The sequence below is a fragment of the Furipterus horrens genome, unplaced genomic scaffold, assembly GCF_987537825.1.
Source record: "Furipterus horrens unplaced genomic scaffold, mFurHor1.1.pri manual_scaffold_5, whole genome shotgun sequence".
Taxonomy (NCBI): domain Eukaryota; kingdom Metazoa; phylum Chordata; class Mammalia; order Chiroptera; family Furipteridae; genus Furipterus; species Furipterus horrens.
In genome coordinates, this window is record NW_028327175.1 from 109,216,594 (window position 1) to 109,239,951 (window position 23,358).

A 23,358-nucleotide genomic window follows, 5' to 3' on the forward strand; every position below is an offset into this window, starting at 1 on the left:
GTTTTCCTAGTTATCAGATCTATAGATAAATTTGAATATGCTTGTGTGGTGTAGGTACAAGGCAAAACCGCAGAAATAATGCTTGGAAACCCAAAAGCTTCTGGTATATTACACTTAGGTGTAAACCTTATAGGCTAAAATATAGTAAGTCCTCACTTAACATCATTGATGGGTTCCAGGAAGCTGTGACTCTCAGTGAGAAGACATAAAATGAAATCAATTTTATTACAGGCCAATTGATATAAACAAGAATTAAATTCCAATAGCATATTTCTGGTCACAAAAAACATCACCAAACTTCTAAATAAAGACTCAAAACCCTCCTAATACTAAACATTTAAAAAAACATTAATGACTCTGGCAGCTGTGGCTCAGTGGATTGAGCATTGGCCTGTGAACCAAGTGTCGCTGGTTCAATTCCCAGTCAGGGCACATGCCTGGATTGCATGCCAGGTCCCCAGCTGGGGGCACGTGACAGGCAACTGCACATTGATGTTTCTCTCCCTCTCTTTCTCCTTTTCCCTCTCTCTGAAAACAGTTAAATAAAATAAAATAAAATAAAATAAATAAAATAAAATAAAGTAACCTTGTTTTAAAAAAACAGAACAAAACAGAAAACATTAATGACAGTAAGTGAGACCATTCTTTTCTAACCCGCTTATTCTAGTTCAGGGTCACAAGTGCCTGGATCCTGTCCTGGCAGCTCAGGGCACAAAGCGGGACCCCAGCCTGGACAGGACGCCCTTCTATCTTAGGGCTACTCACACACATCCACACTCAGACTGGGACAATGCAGACATACCACTTCACCTCACGTGCATATCTTTGGGATGCGGGAGGAAACTGGAGTCCTCGGAGAAGACTTATGCAGACATGGGGAGAATGTGCAAACTCCACACGGACAGTGGCCCTGGCTGGGAATAGTTGTTTTTTCCTCAACATTATAATGAAGTGACATGGAACAGGATGTTATTTGAGGACCTGCTGTATAGCTCTCCTTTTGTTAATGATAAAGAAAAACTCTTTGGGAAAATGCCTACTACCGCGTCATTCTGTTTTCACCATGCAAAAGCTTCTAGGGGGAAAATCTACTGCGAACAGTTGTACTGGAGACTCAAAGATGACTAATACAATCATGAGGTCTCTACCTTCTCCCAGCCTTTGCTAGATAACATGCATCCTCACTTAGAGGCCATGCATGGCTTGGGATGGTCTAAGGGGAGACTAGGGTTTCCTCCCCAGTGTGTGGGGGCCCACAGTGGTGCCCCCCTCATCTGGGCATGTCCGCTGCATCACAGCTGCATGGGGTCATCTGACCCTGGCGAGGTGGATTCCCAGATTACATGACCCAGTTTTATCTCAGTGAACACTGACAATAGTGGACACTGGCTTAAAGAGTGTCCTGCGAAGACAAAGGCTCCTTGCATGTATGCACGTAATTCACAGGAGTTTAGAGAGAACGCAAAAAATGATGCACAGGTGAACAAGAAAATGGCAGTGCTGACACCACCTGCTAAGAGGATCTCTTTATCAGTTAAATTTCTAGGGGAAACCATCACTAACTGGATCTGGAGAGATCTGATGTAGAGGCCAAAAAACCAGAAATCTCCTAGGCTTGACATATGAATTAATCCACTATTGCTGACAAATGATGAGCCTTGCCAAAGAATATGCTATGCCTTAAGAGCTAAACAAAACCATCACAATGAGATATTCAAAAACTAACCATCTAGAACCTAAAGACAAATCTACAAATTTTTCAGATATTGAAAAGTCATGGTGATCCTTGATAAAATCTCACTAAACTTAATGACAAATGTATGGAAACCTGTGTGAGTTTTCTGGGCATGCAGGTATATAAGAAATATACATGTATATAATCTGTAAGTTCACATGTAAGTCAAAAGTAACTTTATATGTATAAGCATATCTAATTCATGAACATGTAAGTTTATATGTATAAGTTAGTGATGTGTGCATGTATGTATATAATGCATGATTTACATATGAATTCATCCATAAACAAATTCATATCAAATTGATAAACTATATACACTAGGGGTGAGTCCTCACAAGTTGTACTGGTAAGAGGGCATGGGCAGAAAAATTGAGAGACTACTGGAGATTATGAAATTGAGCATTTTTACTCAGGAACTACAGGTAGAGAAAGAACTGAAGACATGCAACCTCTATGTGTGCAAGGCCAGACTCTACAATCAATCCTGCTTGCACACCGCATTCCACGCTGCTCCGCCAACTTACCTTATAGAAGTGCCGCACTAGGTGAACGCTTTCTTCCCTTGCACCCTGGCGAAAGAGGAAAGGCATGAGGCAGGCAGGTCTGTCTCATGGCGGCAAGTGAGTTGGGTAAATCACCGATTCTAAAACCTGAGTGTATATTAAGACAGATACTGGGCTAATATCCTTAATCTGTAAGTGGTTTTTAATGAGAAAGGAGAAAGAGAAGGAGAGAAAGCTCAAAATAAAAAAAGAGCAGAGGATAGGTGATTCGATGTGATGCGGAAAGCTGTTAATATAGTTAAGTGGGGGAAATGGGTTATAAAATATGATCACAATGACAGTTTTTTTTAAAAAGTGTGAGTGAATATCCATGTGTATCTAGAAAGACACAAACCAAAGTGTCAACTATAGTTGTTACTTTTGACAACTGTACTTTCTAAATTTTCAAAAATAAACATGAAAAATAAGGGGGAAAACAAGATGAGCTATTTAAAACAAATGTAGGTATAGGACAATAAATTATAAATAAATATGTATAAAACTTTTTTAATACACAAAGAAGAATTTTTAAATCACGGAGAAAAACAGGAGTCAAATAATCATAACAGAAAACTACTAAAATGCACTAATTAAGTGAGCTCATCAAGCCAATTCCAGCAGAAGGGAAGTTCTGGGGGAACAAGCGGGTTGCAGTAGGCATCGGGCTACTGGGCCCAGCTTCTTCTTGCTGCAGCTGTGGACACCACAGACCAGGGATCCCTCTCACTCTCCCAGGTGGCAGAGGCTCAGAGGCAATAGGAGTGGGGAGGGCCCTCACCTCCAGACAGGCCAGGTGCACGTCCTTGATGATGCAGCCCGTGTTGGTCACAACCTGCTGCTTTAAGAGCAGGCAGCTCAGCTCCAGTGTCGCCAACCGGATCTTCCCATCTGTAGAGCACACTGGGGTCAGCCATGCACACCCAGGGCTACATGCCCTTAATCACAGCTTCCTGCCTTCCAGCTTTGAGGTTAACAGGTCAGCTGATCAGCTGACTGCTCAAGGCCCCTGTCATCAGAGAGGGTACAACCCTTGCAAACCCTTTTCCCAATTGATTATAATTGAATGTTCCCATTAAAACTGCCCAGACCTAATATTCCCCTTTAGTCTCTTCATCGGGAGAGAGGATGCAGGAAAAAGAAGGCATCTAATTATTGACAGTCTAGAAAGTGGCCGTCTGTGGTTGCTTTGCTTGTCCAGCATTCCTTCCTCTTCCTTAGGAAAAAGCACCCCCACTTTCCTTTGGAGACCCACCAGCCCCACTACTGGACATATGATTTGGGTAGAGCTGGTCCCCCTTCCCCCATCCTAGGGGTGAGCACATTACCCAGGCTGGTCACAGTGACTGGGGAGGGGATGGGCAAGGGAGCCAGTCTGAACTAGTAAGGCTCAATTCCACAAATTGCTGTAACCGCTGGGCTGCAGAGAGGACAGCAACCGTGGAGGAACTCTGAGCAGCACAAACATTATAATCCACAGCAGCCACATTCCCACTCTCACTAGTGCTTTCAATTTTTTTGTAAAATGTTCTGCAAATTGAGCCACACACCTCCCTTCCCACCAGATTACGCTAAGTGTTTCTCCTAGAGCAAGTCTGAAGCCCCAGCAGAGAAAGGGACAGCTGAAACTGCTGGCTGCGGAGTCCGAAGACAGTCGTAAAACCCGTTTGAGCCCCTGGACCCAGCTGTGCCTGAGGGCAGTGCCCAACACACAGTTACACAGGCTGACAGTTGTGTTGGTTTCTGTTTGTATTGTTTCAGCCAGTCTGAGCTGGGTTTCTGTCAGTTGTAACCAAGTTCTGAGTGAAACAGTCAGCTCTCCTACTGTGAGCCAGGCATGGGCTAGGCACTCTGCGGATGCTCCCTCAGTGGTCTCTATAAAAATCCACCGCAATGGGTGGTAAGGACTGAGGCTTAGAAGGGTGAAGTGACTTGTCCAAAGCCTCACCCTGGGCAGTGGTGAACTCCAAGTGCTCTGAATGTCAAAACCCACAGCTGACATTATTCTTAGAAGCATCTGTGACTGTCGGAAGGACAAACTCCTCCCTGGGTTTTTAAGCTCATTTCTGGGAAGGTGTCTAGAAGAGGACAAAGTTTCCAGGCCACATCTCTGAGGCCTTAGAAACAGCAGAGACCAAGATGGGCCACTGGGAAAGACTCAAGGCAGATGCACCACCGCAACCTCCCTGCCCGTCCTTCGAGGCCTCAGGTGGGAAACAGAGAAGAGGGAATCATTTGCTCAAAAGTAAATAGGGTATACGCAAGCAGAAGCAGACCTTCCTAAACATGATACAAGCCCAGGGGCCGTGTGGAAAAAGGTTGGTTAGTCTCTGCTCAGCCTTTCTCTCTGCCACAGCCCCGCCTGGCAGCTCAGAACTAGCCCTACCACTTCTGTGCTGAGGCCCTGCCCCCGCAGCACCTACCACAGGCCCTCCTCCGAGTTCAGCAGCTCCTCCAGAGTCCAGTCTCACTCCAGTCTCACTTCTGCCGGCCCCTGCACTGAGCCACACTGTTGGCCAGGGCAGAAACCCCCCTTCTGATGCCTCCAGGGAAATGGAACGTGATTTTCCACCAAGACCCTTCTACCTTTGCAAGCTTATGCCAAGGAGCTCACTGCCTCCCATTGGGCTTATCTTATGAGGGAAACGGGGAGCAGCAAGTTCCTTAGTCCTTATCACAGCTTCCCTCTGAGCTGCCCCAACCTCTTCTCTTCAGGAATCCGGGCTCTTCTGTACACCAGCCCTCAAGGGCCCACCTGCTGTCCCTGCCCACCCTGGAGGTTCCTCCAGGCCACAATCCACCTTCCTCCACCACAAGGCCATGTCTGTTCACAGAGCTCCTGCCAACTGCCCCCTTGGCCACCATTCTCAGGGATCGGCTCTGCCTTCCTGGCTGGACTTCGCAGCACAAACTAACCCTGCCGAGCACTCCTTGGTCCTGGGCCACACGCATCTTTCTTGCCACCCAAGACACCCCCTTCCGCTCTGCTTCTAACCACGTGGGGCCTGGGTCAGTCTCCTGTGCTGGCTTCCCCTCTGTCACCTCCAGGTATCTGTAGTGGCCCAGGGCTCGGTCTTACACATGCCTCTCTTCTCTCCTGTGGCTTTAAAAACTATCCACATGTCTGTGAGCCCAGAGTGTTAGTTCTGGCCCTGATGCCCCTCTGAGCTTCAGATTACATCTCCACAAGGAGTCCCAGACTACTAGGATTCCATAGACCCCCAGCTGTGGAGGTCTGTCCTGCACTGCAGTACCCCCATCACTCACGAACAGTGGCTGACATGCAGGAGGAGCTCAATAAACATTTGTTGAGTATATTGATCCCCTGCTGACATCCTCGAGGCCATGAACTTGGCTCTCCAAGACCCTGCAATCACTCCCTGGCAATCAATCCCCTGTGCTTCTGGCCCCAACTTGGAGCCATTCCCCTTTATTTCTAAAGTCCCTGTCTGCGATCACAACCTCTGCCCCTGCCCTTAGCCTGAGCCTGACCTGAGCCCATTTCCTGGATTGCCCTTATGCAGTTCCCTCGGTTGGGCCACATCTCTGTCAGGCCCCTTCAGGTGCACTCACTCCAGCCAGATGCCCTCTCTCCCTGACTTTGCAAAGAACCTGCCTTGCAGTGAGCGTTTCCCAGCCTTGGCAATGTTGACATCTTGGGTCAGATAATCCTTTGTTGTGGAGCTGTCCTGTGCATTGTGGGATGTTTAACAGAGTCTCTGGTCTCTACCTTCTACATGCCAGTTGCACCACCTCCTCAAGTTGTGACAACCAAAATTGTCTCTAGACACTGTCAATGTCCCTAGTAGGCAAGGCTGTCCCAAGCTGAGAATCACCGTGCTGGATCACTCTGCCTGCTATTTCGAGTCCCTGCTGTGGTGGTAGATCGGTGTTGGCTTAAACCTCGTATCTAGGCTGACAAGGCCAGACACTGGGCACGTCTTGTATTATCAAAAGCACCCGACCCAAACCTTCCAACCTTCCCCCTCACTCACACTCTCAGCCTAGTTCAAGCTCAAATGTGACCTTGGGCTACCTGAAGATGAGGGCTGCAGACATTGGCAAAACTGGCAAAGGAAGGGCTGGGTATGAAAGGAGAAAAAAAAGACAGGTTCAGGCACAAACGCACAGTGGGACAGAAAGAGAGGAGACCCAGAGATGAAGACACGGCTGAATAGGAGGGTACAGGCAGCCCAGGCTGTGTGTGTGTGGCAGAGGGAGTGGCTGAGATCTGCCTAGATCACCAGAAGGGCCAGGTAGGTCTAGAGCCCAGGGCTACTGGTGCCAGGTGCAGGGGCCTGGTCCCTCTAACTCCATCGCCCCCGTGAGCAGCCAGCATGCCCCAGGTACCTGGCTGGGCAGCATTGTTCATGATCCTGATGAGTCTTTCAGCAAGTAGGTGGTTATAAATGGTCTTCTCAGCCACGTTGGGCACTGGAAGCTGGATTCGCTCTAGTTTTTCAGGATCCATGCCTGGAACAGAGAAAGGGACAAGCTGGAAGTAGGTGGAGCCACACTATTAAGAGTCATGCACATGCTGAGAGCAGGGCTTCCTCAACCTTGGTCATTCATAGTATATCCTTGTGATTTCTGCCACAACTGGGTGCTGTCTGAGTTATAACTTACTTTAGAGTTTTCTATCACTATATATAACTAGAAAATCAGCATTGCAGTAATACTGACAGTAACTGTAGCAAAAGAATGTTTTTACATTTTAGCCAAAGACTGTTGACTAAGCTACCCAGGGCCTGAGGCCTACTTTGCCTGTGTTAAACAGGGAGTTTGGCGTGTGTTTAAAAGCTGTTGAAGACACACTAGCCCCAAATAGTGACACACTCCTGGATAAAATCAGGGGGAACGGAAATGGAATGGAAAGAGGAGTAACTTTTGCAGTATGCTTCACTGCCATTTTGTGCTGGGTCTGGGTGGCCCCTGAGGCCACCTCTGTATGAGACACCAGCCACAATGAGCGGGGACCCAGCCCTAGAGAAACAGAGACCAAATAGAAAGGAAACAACAGTCACAGCCAACAATCACACCTCAAGCTCTGAACACCAAACTCAAAGAGCTGAGCCCACCACTCAGCACATTCTTAGGTGGCAGCAGGTGCTACCCTGGGCCAAAGGGTAGCATTGCAGAAAGTGACTAGGCTAAACCTTATGACAGAAAGGTACAAATAGCATGAAATCCTCAGAGAAGTGCTATCTTTAAGAGGCAAAGGAATCACTTTCTGCCATTTTGGAGCCTGGGGAGGCCTGCTGAGAACAGGATGTCTATGATGACAAATACATCTGGAAGGCTGTTGCCCAAGGTCATTTTTGCCAGCTATAAGCAGGGTCCCCAGAACTAGAGGGAGCACACAGCTCTTCTTAAAATTAAAAGTGTTTCTGCCCAAGATGAAATTGAATTCTATCTAAGTGAGAGATGTGCTTACATGTACAAAGCAAAGAATAACATAGTGACTCCTGGTGGCAAACTGAACAAAACCAGAGTCATCTGGGGAGAGGTAACTTGTGTTCATGGAAATGGTGGCATGATTTGTGCTAAGTTTCAAAGCAGCCTTCCTGCTAAGGCCAGTGGACACAGAATCCATGTAATGCTGTACCCCTCAAAGATTTAAACTTACTGAAAAGTATATCAATAAAATGGATTTGTTTTAAAAAAATCAAAGGAATCACATTTCCTTCAGTGCATACTAACAGCTTTGAAAAGACAAAAGACAAGATGGGAGAGGAGGGGATATGGGAGAGTATGCAAAGTCTAAGAGAATGGAGTGACATTTTTCCTAAAGCAGAACATGGAAGCTGGGGTGACAGAAAGACCTGTTAGGGCTACTTCAATAGACCAGGTGTGGGACAAGAGGCAGCCCAAATCCTTATCCTCTTATCTAACAAAGCTCTGGAAAAACACGCTTGCAGAAACAAATATTTCTCCTGATCCAAGCTTGGAGAGCTGAGCAGATTGTTTGTGCTCGAAGCACGTCTTTTCCTGTTATTCTACAAAAGGGGGGAAGGTAGCACTTCTGGGAACTCTTGAAATACGGCCCCTTGAGTACTAGATGACGCTTCATTTAGAACCTTGACAAAATAGTGGAGGATAGCACTGAAGAGCTGATTGTCTGGATTCTAAGTAACTCCCCCACACACGCATTGACGTAAGAAACCATAACAATATATCTTGTTTTATTGAATTCCTTCCAGCTCCAAACCAGAGGCTAAGTCATGCCAAGGAGATAACACGGGTGAGGGACGGCTGAAGGGCTTGAGTTGGGTAGTTCTCTCTCTCACGCCCCACCACTATGGCTCCCGTCAAAAAATTTGATGGCAATGAAAATTTAATTTGTGGATTCTATATTCCATTTTGATGTGAAATGTCTAACTGTGAAGCATTCTGGTTTATTAAATGGCAAGAACGTCAACTAAATCTTTTTGTCATTTGTTTTTTTCCAGAGATGTCAGCACTGTCTTAACATCTCTCTCTTTTCATTTCTGGCCCTTTTGGGAACTGTCAGTCTGGTTCTGGGGGAAAAAATGGCTCTTCAGCCTGCCCAGCACATCACCCAACTATATGACCCAACCATCTATCATCCCACTTCAAAGAAGCCCAGCTGCTGGTTCCCTCAGGATTTTGGCAGTCGCTAGCAGAACCAGGGAGACACACAGACTCAGACCAGGGCTTGGATTTCTATGGCACGTTCCATTTTGTCTCTTTCCTGTTATTGCCCCTATTCTTTTAGAACTTGTTAAATGATGAACTCCGTGGCAAAATCTTCTCTCCACAGGAAGAGGAACACTCCGAGGTTATCTTGACCTTCTGCTCTCTGTTAAGGGGGGGCAGGGGACCCCAAGGAACTGAAAAACTTCCAGAACTTCACAGGGCCAGATTCCTTTAGTGCGGAAATTAAGGGCCAGAGATGGTACGTCACATTCCCCAAGGTCACAGAGCAAGTTAGAGGCACAGTTAGAACAGGATGAAATTACAAAAGTGGACAGGATCCAGATGGAGAGGCCATGTACTACCTGCATAGTGAGCGAACCACAGAGAGCAGTGTGCAAGGGGCCTTCCCTCTGTGCTGACAATAGCCACCACCTCCAAGGCCTTGTGGTGCTCTTGGGCTTAGTCTTCCCCAGGGTACCTTCCACACTGTGGTCAGGTGGAGATGGAGAGAGCTGAGTGCAGAGTGCAGAAGGAATTTTATTTGATACTTAACCTCCTCAACCTTGTCTCCTTACCTGTGCAATGGGATAATTACAGTAACCCCGTCCCAGGGTTGTTGTCAGCATCCAGCAAGAGTTACGTAGTCATGTTTCAATAACTATAGCCTATCATTAATATGTGCTGATGGAAATTTTTACTTTGAGCATGGCTTAATGTATTTCTGTGTCCTTTGTAATACAAGAGGAAAGATAGAATGAAAGAACAAAAAGGAAAACAAGCTAGCAAAAGCTAAATCAAGCTACTTCAGGAGGCCTAAAGAAGGCAGGCTGTGTTTTTTGAGGTCTGGCTCAGAAAATGAGTTGCTCAGGTTGGACTCTGAAGCATGAGTGGGCATTTGCCTTGAGCTGCACAGGGACGGCCAGAACTTGCAGGCCTAGGGGAGACTGCAGGACTCGGGTAGAACTTGGGGAGGGCCGGGTGAGGGGCTTTGGAAGGAAGTGATGAGGCAGATGTTGGGGGGGGGGGGGACAAGCAAGACTTGGATGCCAAGATCCCTGGAGGGCAGCTAGGGAACGTGACATGATCTGGTTGTGCTCTGGCTGACTTTGATGGGTCTCCATTCCCCCAGCCTCTCAAGGTAATCTCCACCCTTCCAGCACTTTCCTGCAAAAGGACTTGTTTTTTTAACACATTCTGTGTGAGGTCTATTTTATCACCAGCCATGGGGAGAGAGAGAGAGCAGGATCGATTCCATACCACATATGTCAAAACTTATCTAAAAAAACCCTTTAACATCTGCATTCTTTCCCCAAAGTTCCTCCTGGGCCAGGTGCCTCATCCCCCTCACCCCCACCCCGTCTCTCTCTTTCTCCACCATGGCCTCTAAAACCCCTTTTGTTACTCTGAATTATCCCACCCTGGCAATTAGCTTTCAAGGTCTGTGCAGCAATTCAAAAGCTCCAGTCTTCTGGTCCAAACAAAATGACAGCTGACAGTTGTGAATGAACAAGGTCAATGTCACATATAATAAGCATATGCATATGAAAGGGGAAATGGCACATGGACATACACACAGCATTCAGTCACCAAAAGGCAGGTTTTGTTGCAAACTTGATTGAGTTTCCTTGCTAGCCATTTCCCTCTGACTGAAATAAACACTGGAGAATACATTGTCCTACTTGCTTCAACCCCTAAGGCTGACAAATTCCAAAGAAACCCAGATGCACTTGACATGGCCTGGGAGGATACACTAGCAAGTTCAGACTTCCAGCAGACCACATGCTTCCTTGCTCCCTTCTGGCCAGCGTCAGATCCTGCTCTGCCCAAATGAGTCAGAACAGGTCTCTCCTTTGCACTGCTTCCTCCCAACAACCCCAGGGTTGGGGGAACGGTGGGGACGGAACTCCCAATTAACTAATTCAAAGAACCTAAAAAGAAGGGAAGGGTGTAGTTCCAAGATGTCAAGAACCAGTTACTAAACCTCCCCCTCTAAGTTCTGATCCCTGGATCCTTTCTCCTTAGGAAAGGGTGAAAAAGACCCAGACCAAGAAGTAGACAAACCTGGATAAAGAGACCACAATAATGCTAGGTAAATGATGGTCAAAATAATTCTTTTCTTTTGACCACACAAGGTCTTCTTGGCTCTAGTCATGCAAGCATTGCTAGCCTGGAAGACTACAAACCAACTATTTCGAAAGCTAACCAGATGTTGGGCTGATTTCCAATGTACTTCCAGTTCTGATTATGTGTCAGTCGAGATCCAAAATGTTTTGCCAGCTCTCTGCATGGTGAAAGCCTTTCTTTATCCTATTACCTATCAACCTTTCCCATACCTCTCATCTATGTTCCAGTAACTTCTCAGCAAACCAAAGCAAGCCCAATTCCTCTTGGGTAAACAATAATAAATGGAGGGCCAGAACAGAAGGGTGGAGAGTAGAGTGGGGAACCTTTAAGAATACAAAAGCTGCAAATCTCACCACCCACCACCACCCTCGCCGCCCTTAGGCCAGGGCTCTGCAGACCTGACAAAAGCGAGAAGCCTGCATTTTCTATTACAGATATGAACCAGAATTCATTATGTGGCCCAATTGAATCACAAGAGCCTTCCTCCAACCGGTCAGCCCTTTCCACTGTGGGATATTCATTTTGGTACAGCATCTAATCTATTATGATTTACTGGAAGGCCTGAGCTAACATTTGGTTTTTATTAACGTTGCTTTTATGTTAAAATTGTCTTATGATGAAAAATCTATCAGAAAGAGACCATTTCATTAGGAGGCCTGCTTGGAGGGTATAGATCTGGAAAAGAGGCTGAAAGTTCAGTGCAGCTGCCTGCTGCCTAACCAGGAAACCAAACAGCTAACCACCAGCAATCCATTCCCCCCGCCCCCCCAAATGCAGACCCTATGCCCACAGGCCAGGACCGGAGCACAAACCAGGTGGTGGTTCCCCTACTAGGCAATTTTCCCTGGGGGTCCCCCAGGCACCTAGGCCTCAGGGTACCAAACTGAACTCTCCAGCTTCCTCTCCAAACAGCTCTATGGCCCATGCTCACTGGTTCTAGGAATGGTACCACCAGCCACACAGTGGCAGGAGTCAGGGAAATGGGCATGAGCCAGACTTCTTTCTTCCTTGGTGCCTCCTCCCATCCAAATCAAGCAGAACTCCCCCTCCACCAGCTCCGCTCCTCTCCTTGCTTTCCATCTTAGTAAATGGGCCCACATAGTTGCTTATGTCCCTCCCTCAGCCCCCACAGCCAATCCATCAGCTTATCTGGCTCTAGCTCCAAAATATATCATAAAACCTTCTACTTCCCCCCATCTCTACAGCCAACGTGCTAATTCAATCCACATTAGCCAGTGCCTGGACCATTGCAATAGCTTCCTAACAAGCAAGCCTCCCAGACTTCCCTCTCGCAGCTCATTCCCCTACCCCAATTAATCTACTTTTTGTCCAGCAGCCAGAGGGTTCTTTTAAAAATTTCCATCATGCCACTCTTTTAATTAAAAGTCCTTTAGGGGATTCCCACTGAGCTTAGAATAAAATCTAAATTCCTTTTCACAGCCTTCAAGGCCCTTCACAATCTGGTCCCAGCCCCCTGGTCAGCCTCACCTTGGCCTGCTTTCTGCTCCTCAAACTTGTAAGCCCTTTCCCACCTCAAGGCCTTTGCACATGCTCTTCCATTTGTCCAGAACACCCTTGTCCCAGATCTTTGCAGAGCTGACTCCTTTTCACCCTTCCTGCCTCAGCTCGGATGTCCCTTCCTCACAGCACCTTCCCCTGGCCACCCGAGCTAGTAACCCCCGCACCACCACCCGTTTACGCTTTATCACCCCACAACCACAATTTATCTTCTCGTCCACATGAACAAGACTCATCAGACTTGTTCCAGTGCTCACAGCAGTGCCTAGCATGTAGTAAGTGCTCAGCAGATGTCTGCCAAACAATGAGAAAGCCTTTCAGTTTCACCTCCTCAACACTGCCCACACCTGCCCACATCTCCATCCCACCCTTCTTCTGGCTGAACTACCCTGAACCCATTCTGAGGGGGGGATGCAGAGAGGATGAGATCACTTTCTGGCTGAACCGGCCTTCAGCAGGCCCCACCCAGATAGCAGGATGCAGTTCACATTGCTACCCCCCTACCCCACTCCCTGCAGACTGGCTGCAGCCTGCCATCTCTCTGAGCACCTGCCCATGTCCGATGATGCATCATCACAAGCTCTCATGCCCTCTTTTGCTTTGCTCTCTGCCAGTTATCCTTTCAACATTCTGGCCACTCCGTCCCCAGCCCCCTGAACCTTCGGCCTAGGTATCCTTGGGAAGTCTTCCCTGACTCTCCTGGACCATCAGGTACATCAGCCTCCACTGTGCTGCCATCTCCTTGTAAGTCTTTTGTTCCAAACTGATGCTTTCTTGGGCAAGGGCCTCAGGTGGGCTGGAGTTTGTAGTCTTCATGTTGGGCACACTGCCTGGCATGCAGCTGGCCCTACATTTGTTTGTTGAATAGCAACATGAATAAATTCATCATGATCTATCTGATTACATGGTCTTTTGGAACCAAAGATTTTAGACAAAATAGACAGTTACTTTCAAAAATTAGCAAATCCATGTAAGCCATGTAGATTACATAATACTCCTTCAAACAACCTTCATAGCTTCCTACTGCAACAGAATACAATCTAGACTTCCAGACAAAATGGAGGCCTAGACAGAAACATTGCATCTCCCTCCACAACTAAGAAGGACTACAACTACCTCAAAACTAGAGACAACCAGAATTTCCAAAAAATCGAACTGCATGGAAGTCCAAAACACAAAGACATAAAGATGAAATATTGATCCAGACAGGCAGGAGGGACAGAAAGGATGTGGTGTGGTGGTGGCAGCTGCGACAGGCTAGCAGAAAGTGCAGTCAAACATTTAAAAAAGTCGAAAGGGACACCCGAGGAGCACTCCCAGCACCAGACCAGACCGCACAGCTCATGCTGCCAGCACTGGGGAAAATAAAGCCTCATTGCTTCTGACTGTGAAAACCAGTAGGGGTTGGGGCGGAGGAAGAAACTGCTGGTCTCTCAGCAGAATCTGCTTATTTATAGGGCCCCCATGGTCCTAGAACATCTGCAGACCCACCCACCCTGGGAACGATGGCAAGGGCAACAGCTAGAGAGGCAACAGCCCCATATGGAAGTGGGAGAAGTGCCTGGAAAAGGGGCGAGTGCTGAGCAAGTGGCATTGTTCCTTCTCAGATCCCTCCCCCACATACATGGCCACAGTGTGTTAAAATGGGTCGCCCCCTACTGATGAATACCTAAGGCTCCACCCCTTACAACATAACAGGTGCAATAGCTCTACCTAAGCCACAGGCAAATACAGGAGGCTGTCAAGTTGAGGAGGCAGATAAATACGGCCCAAAAGAGGGAGCAGATCAAGGCTCCAGTGGGAGAACTAAGCGATGAAGAGATAGCCAATGTAACAGACATATAGAGTTCAAAACACTGGTGATAACGATGCTCACGGACTTGACAGATATGCTTAAGTACAGCAGATGCATAAGGGAAGAAGTAAAGGCTATGCTACATGAAAGGAAGAAAAATCCACACAAAACCAATGGTGAAGGGAAGGAAACTAGGGTTCAAATCAATGATTTGGAACATAAGGAAGAAGATAAACAGTCAACCAGTACAGAATGAGGAAACAGGAATTGAAAAAAATGAGGAGAGGCATAGGAACCTCTGGGACAACTTTAAACATGCCAACATCTGAATAAGGGTGCCATAAGGAGAAGAGGAAGAGCAAGAAATTGAAAACATATGTGAAAAAATAATGAAGGAAAACTCCCCAAACTTGGTGAAAGAACTAGACATACAAGTCCAGGAAGCACAGAGAGTCCCAAACAAGCTAGACCCAAAGAAGACCAGACCAAGACACATCATAACTAAAATGCCAAAAGTTAAAGATAAAGAGAGAATCTCAAAAGCAGCAAGAGAAAAGCAGAGAGTCACCTACAAAGGGATGACTATAAGACTATCAGCTGATTTATCAAAAGAAACTTTGCAGGCAAGAAGGGACTGGCAAGAAGTATTAAATATGATGAAAATCAAGGACCTACAACCAAGATTACTCTATCCAGCAAAGCTATCATTTAGAATGGAAGGGCAGATAAAGTGCTTCCCAGACAAGGTAAAGCTAAAGGAGCTCATCATCACCAAGGCATTATTATATGAAATGTCAGAAGGACTTACTTAAGAAAAAGAAGATCAAAACTATGAAGATTGAAATGACAAACTCACAACTGTCAACAACCTAATCTAAAAAATAAAAACAAAAGCCAACTAAACAAACCAGAATAGGAACAGAATCATAGGTATGGGGATCATTTGGAGGGTTATCAGCTGGGAGGTGGAAGGGGGAGAAATGGGGAAATGGTGTAGGGATTAAGAAGCATAATTGGTTGGTACAAAATAGACAGGGGGGAGTTAAGAATAATATAGGAAAGGGTGAAGCCAAAGAACTTATATGCAGGACCCATGGACATGAATTAAGAGGGGTGGGATTACTGGAGGGAAGGGGTTACTGAGAAGAGGGGAGCAAAGGGAAAAAAATCTGGACTACTGTAATGACATAATCAATAAAATACACTTAAAAAAAAAGAATACAATCTAAACTCCTTACATGCCACGGCATGTTTCTGCTCACCTGTTACGCTGCCTTCCCCTCCCATCGCTCTCACCTTAATCCCTCCACGGCAGCCACACTCACCTACATAAAAAGATTTGTTTGGTTCACCACTGTATTCTCAGTACTAATTTCAGTGCCTGGCATCTAATAAGGGCTTCAAAAATATTTGTTAGAAGGATGAATGAATAAATAAATGAATAATGTTTTTAGGAAATGTAAGAAGAAATTTGATGCCCTGAAATATAAAGTCCCACTTTTTAAAGAAGAAATCCCCAAGAAGGAAAGGTAGGTCCCCTCAGGCAGGACCTTGGGAGCCTTGTCTCTGGCCACAGCACTGCACAAAGAAGCACCGCAGCATGTGTGTGCAAACCGAGACTTCACTCCCCAGCAGAGGCTGGGGCTCCAGGGAGAAAGCCCACAGGGAAAGCCAGCCAGCCACAAGACGAGTTCACCCATCATGGGCCCTTAGCCCTCTGCTGCCTGGCACCTTCACCCTCCAGACAGCACCTTCCTTGCTGAGGCCCTGAGCACAAGCTGTGAGGAAGACAGCAGCCTGAGGGAGCGGCCGCATGGCTGAGAAACACTCAAGCAGCCAACTTCAGCTGAGTGCTGACCGGTGCCAGGTGCTAAGCTGGGAGCTACAAGGGCCCATTGGGAGACACATAGTCTCTTTCTACCTTCAGAGGCCTGGTAATCCAGAACAGGAAACACAAAAAGAAAAATGGTATAAAAAGTGCCATGGCAAATTCCTGGAAATTAAAAACAGGATACAAATTATATAGCCACTTTGGGAAACGGTTTGGCAGTTTCTTAAGAACAAACTTACACCTATCATATGATTCACCTATCCCATTCCTTGGTATTTGCCCACGAGAGAGGGAAAAATATGTCCACAGAAGACTTGTACATAAATGTTCATAGTAGTTTTATTGGGAACGGTCAAAATGCCCATTAACAGATGAATGGGTAAACATATTGCGGTACATTCACATAGTCGAATACTATTCAACAACAATAAGAAATGACTACCAATACACACAACAACATGGTTGAGTCCCAAAATAATTATGTAGATGGAGAGAAGCCATACAAAAAGAGTACATATTGTATGATTTTATTTTTATGAAATTCTAGAAAATGCAAACTAATCTACAGAAACAGAGAGCAGTTCAGTGTCGCCTGAGGGGAGGGTGAGATGAGAGGAAGAGAGGATGACAAAGGAGAAGGAGGAAAGACTTGGGGGGTGGATATGTACACTGTCGTGATTGTGGTGATGGTTTCATGGGTGTGCACATATGCCAAAACTTACCAAATTATGCACTTTAACTATGTGCAGCTTATTGTATATCAATATACCTCAATAAAACTTTTTAAGTGCCATGGCTTCTAGCCAAGATGGATTGGATTTATTCTCCTGATTTAAGCAACTAAAAAGCGAGGCAAATATATATAAAACAATGGTTATGAGACACGGGACAGGACAACTGGCAGCACAGGAGAGTGACCCTCAGAGGGAGGAAACAAGGGCAGTGGGACGGGAGCTTCAGCTCACTGTCTGGAACAGTTTCCAGACCTCAGCACACAGAGAGAAAACCCAAACAAAGCCCTTGGTATTTCTGAGATGGGAAGGCAGAGTTTGGAGTTCAGGGAGGCCAAAGTTGCTAGACTTGATGGGAAGAAGTACTGGAGAGGAGGGAACTGAACAGAGAGCTACAGAGGTCTGCAGAGGGCTCTTTTTGAGGCTTCAGCTAAGTTCTGCTCTGTGCATGCATGTAAGGAAGGGAAAGACCGACTGGAATGAAGCAGGTGAAACAATCTCTGGAGCTCACCCAGGACTGAGAAGAGTTCGTGTTTCCATGGGCCAACATGGAAAAACCATCTAACTGTGGCTTGTCAAGTAGAGTCCTACGAAGGGGACTGACTGCCTCAGGAGTGGGGCCAAGTGAGCCTGAGGCTAAGGCTGTCTTGGACTCACACCAACAAAGCTTAAAAGCAAACTTTGAAAAGAAGCAAAGTGATTCCAAGAAACTTATCCACATTTCAGGAAAAGACAAAAAATATCAAAAGAAAGACTTCAGCATCGAACAATGTAAAATTAACAACGGTCAACGAATAAAAAATGACCAAGCATGATATAGATAGATAGATGATGATGATGATGATGATGATGATGATGATGATGATGATGATGTGAGGTCTCTCCGGAAAAAGTCCAGCCATTGTTAATATAATGAGAATCGTTTGCTAGACACCGATGTAACTTGGCAGCCAAGGAGAATGAACTGCAATGCGCATGTGTGAACAGTGACGACTTCACTGCACTCGTCAGTGGGGGCAGTAGGCACTGTTGAGTGAGCGTGTGTGCTGTGTGGCCATCGCATTCAAAATGACTGAGTGAGTAGAGCAAAAAAACTGCATCAACTTTTGTGTCAAGCTTGAGCATTGCTCTGCAGAAACTGTCTGAATGATTCAGGAGGCCACAGCAATGGGCAACTGGTGACTGGCAACTTCCTTATGACAATGTGCCTGCTCATCCATCATGTCTTGTGCAGAATTTTTTGACAAAAACATCAAGTCACCCAGGTGACTCAGTCCCGCTACAGCTCAGATTTGATGCTCTGCGACTTCTGGCTTTTCCCAGAACTAAAATCACCTTTGAAAGGGAAGAGATTTCAGACCATCAATGAGATCCAGGAAAATATGATGGGGTAGCTGATGGCAATTGGGAGAACTGTGTGAGGTCCCAATGTGCCTAGTTTGAAGCGGACTGAGGTGTCGCTCTCCTATGTACAATGTTTCTTGTATCTTCTTCAATAAATTTCTCATGTTACATGGCTGGATAGCTTCTGGATAGACCTCGTATATATCCATCCCAAAACCAAACCAGGAGAGAAATCAATAATAGAAAGATAGCTAGAAATTATATAGATGATAGAATAGATAAGAGGGAAATTACAAAATATTTTAAACTGAATAAAAATAAGACCACATTTATCAAATTTATTACATGCAGCTAAAACAGTGCTGAGAGAGAAATTTAGAGCATTAAACTTTATTTTATAAAGGAAGAAAAGTTTCAAAATCAATGACTGATATGGGGAGGGTCTGACTAAAAAAGAACAGCTTGAGGGAATTTTTTGGTTGATGATGAAACTGTAAGGTATCCTAATTATGGTGGTGGCTCACACAACCATACATGTACTAAAATTCATAGCACTACACACTAAAAGTTAATTTTACTGCATGTTAATTTTAAAAGTAAAATAAAATAAATTAGCTTTAAAAATCAATGATTAAAGCTTCCATTTTAAGAAACAAGAAAAAGAAGAATAAATTAAATCTGAAGTAAATGGCTGAAAGTAAGAACAGAAATTAATGCAATATAAAACAGAAAACAAAACAGAAAAGTCAATAAAACCAAAAGAAAGTTCTTTAAAAATATCAATAAAATTAATATAGAATTGATAAATCTCTCACCCAACTGACCAGGAAAAAAAAAAGACCTAAATTATTCATACTATGAATTAGAAAGGGGCTATCACTACATGTCTTACTGACATTAAAAGGATAATAAAGAAATATAATGAGCAAGTTTATGACAATAAACTTGACAGTTTAGATGAAATGACAAATTCCTTGAAAGACACAACTATGAAAGTTCACTCAAGAAGAAACAGATGAGCTTTCAATAGCCCTGTATCTACTGAAGAAATTTAGTACTTAAAAACCTTCCCTCAAAGAAAACTGTAGGCCCAGATGGCTTCACTGGTGAATTCTACCAAATAGTTAAGGAAGAAATAATACCAGTTCTCGAAAAACTCCTGCAGAAGATTCAGGAGGGGGGAATACTTCCTAATTCATTCCATAAAATAAGCATACGTCTGAGAGTAAACAAGAGAATTACCAGAAGACGACAGACCAATATCACTCATCAGAAATCAAATTCAACAATGTATAAAATGTTTGCCCCATTAGGTGGTACTAACCCAGAGTGATTATCACCTCAAGAGATCAGAGAAAACTTCCTGGAGGTGACTTCTGAGAGGACTCTTGACAGGCAAGCAAAAATCTACTAGGGGGTGGTGAAAGGACAGAAAAAATGGTAGGAAATACAAGAAGGTAGCCAACTAACCAGAAACAAGTAAGCATGTTGGCACTGACTGGGGTGGCTGCTAGGCTGTCAAAGAGCTCCTTTCTCTAGGAACAGTCCCAGACACGGGCTGAACCCCTAAGGTCAAGTCTGTGCTATGTAACTCTGACCCCCTAGCCATACCTGACTGTTCCCAGAGTTAGACACACCACCAAGCAGGAATAATCAGACTCTTGACCAAGAATTTGAAACTTGAATGGAGGTAAACCCCCAGCCTGGAATTTGTTGTGGCCAAATCAGGATCTACCTTGAGGTGAATCCTCAGAGCTGGTCAATTCCTGCCCTTACCTCAGCTTTTCAGCAACTTCTTGGACCCTATAAGCTATTCCTGGGGCCTTCCTATAGACTTTCCTTTTTAGTTTTGTTAACAAGAGGTGGTTTCTGTTGCTTGCAACAAGAACAACAACAACAACAAAAAACCTTCAGGAGTTCAATGAGCACCATGACAGCAAGTTTATCTCTATGAAAGAGTTCTATCATTACATAAAAACGTTAACCCCTAGACCAGAGCCAAGGTCTGTGAAGTGAAGTCAGGGAAATCAGATCAAGTTGGAATGATGGGTGCAGTCTGGATACTGTAAGTGACAGGTACAGGGGGGTGAAGTTTAAGGGAGAGAAGAAGGCATTAAAGGTTTCTGAACAGGTGAAGGACATTGTCTACACCGTCTTATAGAGGATTACCTCGTAGTGCCATGGAGGATAGACGATAAAATACATTTGACCCTTGCAGAGGCTGCGATAACAGCCACAGGAATGATGTGCCCAGATCTCACTTGCTCTTATGACTTTGGTTCTTGCCTCCAGCACCCAGCTTAGAGCCAGGCACTGAGTCACACTGAGTTAAATTCTGCTGATCAGAGAGGCTGAAGAGAGAGCACTGACAAACCTGATGACTAAAGGCTGGGATCCAAAGAGGGAAGGAACTTAAAGGTCATGGCAGTTTCAACTTTGGTTGGTAATTTCAACTGAATCAGAAATGGCGCTAAGTATGACGAGGTCAAGGTCTATTTATGAGGATGAGCATAGTAGAAACAGACTGTTTATGGTACGTATTGCTGAAACATCTAGGTAGAGTATAGTCTCTTGGAGGTCTCTTTCCTCCCAGTAACTAAGCGCTCCTGCGTGCAAGGCACCAAACCAGGAGCTGAAGGGGTTCACAGAAGCCGTGGAAGTGAATGAGACAGTGGAGGGAGAAGAGCATCATTGGTCAGTCCTGTCTATAGAAGGAAAAGCCTAGAAATAGTTTCAGTGCCACTCAATTAGAGAACAGCAGAATAAATAATGGCACAGACATATAATTAAAAAGAGCAAGGTGATTCTATAGGGATGTGAAATGTGCTGATAAGCATTACGTTGAGCGCTTTTTAAATGTCTCTAGCTTAGTAAAACCCACCTCCACTTATTTCCCAATAAGCTTATGAAAAACCTACTAAAACGTCCCTGATGCAAAGTCTCTTCTAAGTCAAGCCCAGCTTATGGCAGGGACCAAAGAAATATTCTTGATTCTTTCTTGGAAGAGGTTCTGAAATGGGGGCTTCAGAGCTTCCTCTTGTGAAGCCAGGCAGAGCACACACCAGGCTGTTCCCAGGGAGGAAGTAAATGAATGAATCCTAATCAAATCTGTCAGCTGAGGGAGTATGATCCTGACCACTCAGCCTCAACAGAGGAAGCTGGAAAACCACACCTTTCTTCAGAAAGGAAACCTACACTTCCACACAATCCACCAAGAGTCTATTTTAGCTCAGAACCCAGAACAAGAATATCAACTATTATAAATAGCAAAACCAAGATTACACTTTGACTGATTTCAGTTCTGATGTTAGGAAAGAGGCTGGACACTAAAGTAGTTGTAAAGCAAAGGGTCAAAAGAAAACCACAGTGTGAATACAGCGTCCAGGTCAAACAGTCACACTTGAATCTTTTTCCCCCCACATTGTCTAAGTAACCAATTCTTGTGCCTTTAGTCTATAGAAAAGCACCTGAGAAATTCTAACAAGGTGAAAGAGAAGTTTTAAGGGAGTCCACCAAAACCAGAAAGGAAATGAATTCTTCAAGAAAAGCAGCTTTTCTTCTTCCCTCCGGATGGCAGAGGGCAGGGTACCAGAAGGCAGGGAGGCGAGCAGGCTCACCTTTGTTGTGAGACATGGCGTAGAGGAGGCAGAGCACGAAAAGCGCGTGGTAATCGTCGTCGGGACTGTCCAGGGCGTGGTACACCATGTCCAGGAAGGGCCTGGGAAAGAGGGAGGACACGGGTGAGCTTCGAGGCGCACACGGGCAACCCCTTTTCCTCTCCCAGCTGTGCTAGACTTTGCCCCTTACAGTTCTGCCAGCAGCACGCAGGGCATCCACGGTGCGCCCAGTCTAGCACCAGGCTCTGAGAACACAACACAAATGAAAACCAAGCTCTGCCCGTGGGATGTTGGTATCTCGAGGAGAAAGTAACAGAGGAACAGACCACCTAATCACTCCACAGTCATTCAGCAGATGTCCCAGGCACTGGGGATAAAGGGTACAAAGTCCTCGCTTTGTGGCACTCCCATGCCAATGGGCAGAGACTGAGAACGGACAGACTACATCATCACTTCAAAGAGCAACAAGAGAATAAGGAAAACAGGGCAATGTGATAGACTAACAATACCACATAAGGCGCCACTTAGGAACAATTTCAGAATGTGGGCCCTGGAGCCAGACTGCCTAGGCTCAAATTCTGATTCTGCCTCTTCTAAGCTACAAACCCTTGGGTAAGTGACCCAAAATCTCTCCATTTCCTCTGTAAAATGGGGATTAAAACCTTACCAAGTTATTATGAGGATTCAAGTGAATGACAACTGAAAGGCATGTAACATAGGGCCAGGTACACAGTGGAAAGTGCTAGTACACGGGACCTGCTATTTGATTTCTATTGTGAATATTTCAAGGGCATTTCTCCATGATCTCACTTTGGCAGGTCCTGGCCCAATTTCTTGGACCGACTTTCCTTGACTGGTGAGAATCGATGAGGTCTCTCATCATTGATGTTTTGTGGGTGAGATCTATAGAGTGGCTGCAAATATCACAAACCACACACCCCAAATGTTGCCCTTCCAGGTGAAGGGCCTGGCCTGGAAAGACTCTTTAACACAAGGATAATAGAATATGCAGAGTTCTGGCCCATCGCCAGAGGCTCTGATGCCATCTGTGGCTGCTCCTCTGGCTGCCAGGCTGAAGCCAAGAGAGAACACCTCAATGAGTGACTGAATTCACACTTGATCCCTGGAAGGACACACAGCTACTATCAGCAACAGTGGTCTGGGGGCAGTGAAACAGTGCAGTAGAGAAGCAGAGCATAACCTGTTATACTTTTTTGAATTTTGAACTCTATGAATATACCTCTGATTCAGAATATTACATTGAAAAATGCAAAAGAAAGAGTAGTAAAAATGTACCTGTACATTTCAAATAAACAGAGGACACACAAAAATTAAAGGAGGAATCTTAAACAGGGTGTTTGTGTTTGAGCTGTTTCCCCCGAGCCCCAGATCGAGCATCACCCTTCCGATGCATGAATAGCTTTGCAACGTGTGCATTTGGGATTTTGTAAGCCCACAGCAATA

At 45.4% G+C, this 23,358-nt stretch overlaps 1 protein-coding gene and 1 pseudogene across 1 annotated transcript in view; one reads left to right on the forward strand and one right to left on the reverse strand.

Moving 5' to 3' along the window:
• CLEC16A (C-type lectin domain containing 16A) overlaps window positions 1–23,358 on the reverse strand; it is a 217,300-nt gene that overhangs the window by 123,098 nt on the left and 70,844 nt on the right. The window contains exons 12-15 of the mRNA XM_090277013.1: window positions 21,895–21,995; window positions 6,628–6,750; window positions 3,059–3,168; window positions 2,263–2,307 (exon numbers count right to left, since the gene is read on the reverse strand). Coding sequence (XP_090133139.1) covers window positions 2,263–2,307; window positions 3,059–3,168; window positions 6,628–6,750; window positions 21,895–21,995 — 379 coding nt within the window. The remainder of the gene's footprint in view (window positions 1–2,262; window positions 2,308–3,058; window positions 3,169–6,627; window positions 6,751–21,894; window positions 21,996–23,358) is intronic.
• On the forward strand, window positions 7,538–7,897 carry LOC150009274 (large ribosomal subunit protein eL33 pseudogene; annotated as a pseudogene).